The 6,000-nt window shown below is 43.0% G+C and overlaps 1 protein-coding gene across 2 annotated transcripts in view; it reads left to right on the top strand.

The window, feature by feature from the left end:
* The first annotated feature begins 465 nt into the window (after window positions 1-465).
* GYG1 (glycogenin 1) overlaps window positions 466-6,000 on the top strand; it is a 78,128-nt gene continuing 72,593 nt past the window's right edge. Inside the window, exon 1 of one of the 2 annotated variants that reach the window (XM_045503342.1) lies at window positions 466-819. In XM_045503342.1, the coding sequence (XP_045359298.1) occupies window positions 768-819 (52 nt within the window). In that variant the 5' untranslated portion in view covers window positions 466-767. The remainder of the gene's footprint in view (window positions 820-6,000) is intronic. The other variant, XM_045503340.1, reaches the window with a different exon arrangement.

The raw sequence follows: 6,000 nt of genomic DNA, 5'->3' as shown, positions 1-6,000 counted from the left end.
AGCTGTAGGCCCAGTCAGAAACACAGTAGTATTAATACTCATCTCCCAAAGTTATGCTGAAGGTAACACAGGTAATGAATTTGAGACAACCTCATGAATCAGAAAGTGTTACATAAATATTAGTTATTAGTGCCCTATTTCTTCTCTGAAGGTGATCTCCTTATATATTGAAGAATAACATTTTTAAAATAAGAATAAGGCCTATTTTTTAATTAAAACCCCAGACAGTCTCTCTGAATCGGATCGTTGCTATTTCTATCCCTGAAGCAGTGCAAACGAGAAACGAGTCAAATTTGGCCAGTACTCGTGACCAATCCAATAATCCCATATTCTGAAATTCAAAGTTGCCAGCAGCGACTTTACCAGCCCAGCCCCAGAACGGCCGCGGTAAGAGCCGACCTCCCAGGGCCGCGTGTCCCTGAACTTCCCCATGCCCTTTGGCAGGCTCACTGCGGCCAGTGGAAGCGGCGGGGTGGGAGCGCGCGGGGATGCAGGACACGTGGGGCCCGCTGAAGGTGCAGCCTGTAAAGACCCGCAGACAGCACTCGTGGGAGCAGCAACCGGAAATGTGGCATTCTGGAAACATGAGCTCTAATCACAGGAGATTCCAACGTGATCCCGAAGGGGCAGGGTCCTGTGACCAAAAAAAAAAAAAATCAGCGAATTAAGGCTCCGACTTCAGCGGCCAGCAGGCAACGCCAAAGAAGTCTCAAGGTCTCACAACAAAAGTGGCTGTGATAGGAATTAGTCCTCCAGAGAACTGATGTATGGTCGCCTTTTATGACAGAGATTACCGGGAAAGGACTTCCGAACACACAGGTGGGGACATTTTGTTATTCATGTTTACGTAACCAAGGATATCAATGTTTTATAGATATACTTCTATTTATCAACACCGCTAGCGGGTTTAATTGGATCAAGAGTGACACCTAGTGGAAAAACTTTGCTAAGCTCTATTTTCTATCTCCCCCCAAAACTCAAATTACTTTATAAAATTATTCCACAGTATAATCAAAGTGTCATAATGCCCATGTCTTTGAAAATTGCATCCAAAATCCTGTAACATCAGTCTCCGTAAGAATAACAGCAAAAGGGGACCAAAATAGTGGAACTAGTTTTGAAAGTATGTATGTATGAAGAAACTGATAAGGAAAGGCAACAGTAAATAGAAATAAGACAAATCTTTGTCCCGTTTCTTTGGCATGGTATGAAAATTTTCCATCAGATAAAGAGAACGATTTGAATTTGACTAGGAGTCTGTGAGTAGGACTTTTTGAATTGGAAGTAGGTGAAAAACAGTGGCCACTACCTCTGGAAACCCTGCTGAGTGGCCTGGCCCCTGGCAATTGTCCCCTTTGCTTGGGAGGTCCAGGAATCCACGCTTGCCCCCAGTCTATCAGCTTCTGCAATTCACATGTCCCAGCTTACACTGGAGCAGGGCCATCGGGATGCCATCTTGGCCTTCTAACCCCAGATCCTTTCCTCATTTTTTTCTGACCCTAAAATCAGGGCATATGATATTAACACCCAGTTGGACCATAAAACAGAGCCATTGAACTAAGGACTGCCACAGGAGATTCAAGATAGTCACTTGCTGAAACTACCTAGATGGGTATTTGCTCTTAATGATTTCCTTAAAGAATTTATTCTGTTCCTTAAGTGTCCTCTAGGATAATATTTTGCGCCCCTCTCCCCAACAGCAACTATTTGCTGCTGTTCAAGTGGAGGACTTCACCAGCCTTTCAGTAAAGTCTCTGTGCCCTCTGGTGCTGCCAGCTTTCTCTTAGTCTTTCATCTCCCCCTTGTCCCCGCCCCCCATCCCCAATCTGGTGGGATTGCAGCTTTCCAGTGTCTGATGTCTCTTCTTCGGCACTCCTCTCTTATCGCCTTCTCACAGGACTCTGGGCCCCAATGCAGGGTTTCCATCCCAGAGTGCTCCCTCCCAGCTGCCTCACAATGATTCCTCTGAAACTCACTGAGTAAACATCAATTTGCCGTGAAACAGCTCCCACTCGAGCATCTCCTTTCCACTAGAAACATGCACTTTATGACTCCCATGCCCGGTCTGCACCACGCTGTCGGCTTGCTCTGGCAGCCCTGTGGAGCCTAATGGTGTAATTCACTCCTGTTTGTTTAATTGGTTAAATCAGATTGAAATGTGTTTTTGGCAGGGGTATAGGGTGCTTGCTTGTGTGTATTTTAATTTTCACACACTCGCTCAATGCTGAGACCCAGAGGCGCAGTTTAAAAATTAAAAGTTTACAAAGCCATGCTGATGACAGTCAACAACAACGAATAGGCTTCACAGCCAGCAAATACTTAAAATAAGTTTCATTATCTTAAAGAACTACTGCTCTTCCAGGCCCAAGGAGGTATTGCTCCCTTCTTCAAGGTCCCCAAACCAGGCTGCACCAGCACCACCAGGAAAGCTTCAGGAAAAGACACAGTCCTGGACTCCATCCCAGGTCTTAGGAACTAAAACCTGGAATCTCTTTTTCTGCAAGCTCTCAGCCAGCCCCACATATTTTCAGTCCAATGTTTGGAGGCACGGCTCTGAATCACTGCCCAAAGCTCACCTCTTTCAAAAAGGTGTGATAAAGCAATTTTTGCTTGTATTTCCCAGTCTAAAGACATGCATACCATCTTGATATTTGCCATATCCATGTACGACCTGCACTGCAATTTACCTAATTTATCTAATTTATCTGTATCTGATTTACCTACTGTATCAATTGACTCGCATTTTATATAAATGAATTTCATTTTTTAAAGTTCTTTCACTACTATAAAATCATAACTTTGATGTATATTTTTTCTAATTTTTCTAATATACAATATAATAAGTATACACCATTAAAAACTGTTTTGAAATGCTTTTCCCTGCAACGACATGCATAGTTTTTGTACCAATGGTACACATACCATACCTGAGAAAACGCTGATGGAAAGAAATAATCTGTAGTCCCACTTTTCCTTTCAAAGATGGCCCTAGGGAAAATTATGAATAGGAGAATTTTGTATTGAGGGCTCCATTCTTCACCCACCCTCTGCTTCCTTTAACCAATAACCAACTAGATCACTGGAGGTATGGCCCAGGTATCAGTAATTCTAATATAAAACCAGGGATAAAACTCATCATGCCATTTCCCTTTCCAAACAAAATTTCTCCCCAGTTAGGAACTCCCATTACTGCCTACTGCCTCCATGGGGCTACCTTGTATTCATTGATAAACAGAGGGTAAAAGAGCCACTTAAAATATTCTTACAAGTGCAAATCAGAGCCAAAAGGCTGATGTCTTTACTCCAGAATTCCAGGGAATACCAACCTCCAGGGCTGTCCTGTGTTCACACTGCAGTGATACACCTCTGCACCCACCATGGAAGGCCCTGGTTTCTTCCTTTCACCCTCCACCTCTTCTTATTCTCTGATTTTCCCTTCCATTAGTTAAAAATAAATTACATACTTTTTTCTTATTTTGAAAGCAAATATTCGATGTAACAAAAATTAGAAAGAAAAAGTAAGTAACCCACAGAAACCTTTTTAAAGGTCCATAATACAACTGTAGAGACACTTATTTTAACCCTTCAGGTTATATATTCAGAACCCTTTCTAGAATATGTGCCAGGGTATTAGTCACAGATTGATGTGTGCTGAACTCACTGCTAAAAAAGAATGAGAGGTATTTTATTCTTTTTCATTCCTAAGCCAACTCTGCATCCTGAGCCTGAGCTCCATAGCTCATACACTTCAGTTGCAGAACTAGAAATGGAAGCTAGGGGGCGCAAGAAGGCTGAGGCCTCACCTACCCAGAAGGAGGCTGGTGCTGAGTAGAGGAGGTCTAAGCCAGGAGGACAGAAGGTTCACTAGGGAGGAGGCCAGTGGCAGTGGGTTCTGTGAATGGGGAAGACCCAGGGCCCACCCCACAGAGCCTTCTGTGAATGGGGAATTGAGCCCAAGATTTTTGGCCTTATCCGATAGCATAAGATCCTCGTACCCAGTTTGGCTGAGGAAATGAAGCTGCCATCTTAGAAAAAGGATAATGAGTTCCCACAGAGACCTGACCATTTGTAACCCCTCTGTTTGCTGTCCTCTATATAAAACTCAGCTGAGATGGAATTTCCAGCCAGTTCTGGTGAGTGGGAGAGGGCCAAAGTTACCTCAACTAGAACTCTTAAAGCCTATTGACCAAAGCCACTGAAAAGGGAGTTGAGAGGGGCTTCTCAGGGCAGTGAGGTTTTATATGGATACTTTTTTTTTTCAATATATGAAATTTATTGTCAAATTGGTTTCCATACAACACCCAGTGCTCATCCCAAAAGGTGCCCTCCTCAATACCCATCACCCACCCTCCCTCCCACCCCTCATCAACCCTCAGTTTGTCCTCAGTTTTTAAGAGTCTCTTATGCTTTGGCTCTCTCCCACTCTAACCTCTTTTTTTTTTTTTTTTCCTTCCCCTCCCCCATAGACTTCTGTTAAGTTTCTCAGGATCCACATAAGAGTGAAAACACATGGTATCTGTCTTTCTCTGTATGACTTATTTCACTTAGCATCACACTCTCCAGTTCCATCCATGTTGCTACAAAGGGCCATATTTCGTTATTTCTCATTGCCATGTAGTACTCCATTGTGTATATAAACCACAATTTCTTTATCCATTCATCAGTTGATGGACATTTAGGCTCTTTCCATCATTTGGCTATTGTTGAGAGTGCTGCTATAAACATTGGGGTACAAGTGCCCCTATGCATCAGTACTCCTGTATCCCTTGGGTCAATTCCTAGCAGTGCTATTGCTGGGTCATAGGGTAGGTCTATTTTTAATTTTCTGAGGAACCTCCACACTGTTTTCCAGAGCGGCTGCACCAATTTGCATTCCCACCAACAGTGCAAGAGGGTTCCCGTTTCTCCACATCCTCTCCAGCATCTATAGTCTCCTGATATGTTCATTTTGGCCACTCTGACTGGCGTGAGGTGATAGCTGAGTGTGGTTTTGATTTGTATTTCCCTGTTGAGGAGCGACGTTGAGCATCTTTTCATGTGCCTGTTGGCCATCCGGATGTCTTCTTTAGAGAAGTGTCTATTCATGTGTTCTGCCCATTTCTTCACTGGGTTGTTTTTCAGGTGTGGAGTTTGGTGAGCTCTTTATAGATTTTGGATACTAGCCCTTTGTCTGATATGTCATTTGCAAATATCTTTTCCCATTCCGTTGGTTGCCTTTTAGTTTTGTTGGTTGTTTCCTTTGCTGTGCAGAAGCTTTTTATCTTCATAGGGTCCCAGTAATTCAATTTTGCTTTTAATTCCCTTGCCTTTGGGGATGTGTCGAGTAAGAGATTGCTACGGCTGGGGTCAGAGAGGTCTTTTCCTGCTTTCTCCTCTAGGGTTTTGATGGTTTCCTGTCTCACATTCAGGTCCTTTATCCATTTTGAGTTTATTTTTGTGAATGGTGTGAGAAAGTGGTCTAGTTTCAACCTTCTGCATGTTGCTGTCCAGTTCTCCCAGCACCATTTGTTAAAGAGACTGTCTTTTTTCCATTGGATGTTCTTTCCTGCTTTGTCAAAGATTAGTTGGCCATACGTTTGTGGGTCTAGTTCTGGGGTTTTTATTCTATTCCATTGGTCTATGTGTCTGTTTTTGTGCCATTATATGGATACTTTTAAGGAGACATTAGGGCAACAGGGATCAAATTTGGATTGGATTCTGTCAAAAAGAAAGGGAATTTGCTGATGACTATCTTAATTTTCACCCTGAAAGGAAAAAACTGAAGTGAGAGATATCAGTTTAAAAAGATGGGGCGCCTGGGTGGCTCAGTCAGTTAAGTGGCCAACTCTTGATTTCGGTTTAGGTCACTATCTCAAGGTTCATGAGATCAAGCCCCACATCTGCTATCAACAAGACCCTGCTTGGAATTCTCTCTGCCCCTCTCTCTCTCTGCCCCTTCCCCATTTGCTCACTCTCTCTCTCTCAAAATAAATAAAGTTAAAATTTTTTTTTTATAAAAAT

The sequence above is a fragment of the Leopardus geoffroyi genome, chromosome C2 (assembly GCF_018350155.1).
Source record: "Leopardus geoffroyi isolate Oge1 chromosome C2, O.geoffroyi_Oge1_pat1.0, whole genome shotgun sequence".
In the NCBI taxonomy this organism is placed as follows: domain Eukaryota; kingdom Metazoa; phylum Chordata; class Mammalia; order Carnivora; family Felidae; genus Leopardus; species Leopardus geoffroyi.
Note: the sequence above shows the minus strand (reverse complement) of the source record. Positions and strands in the feature narration are given on the sequence as shown.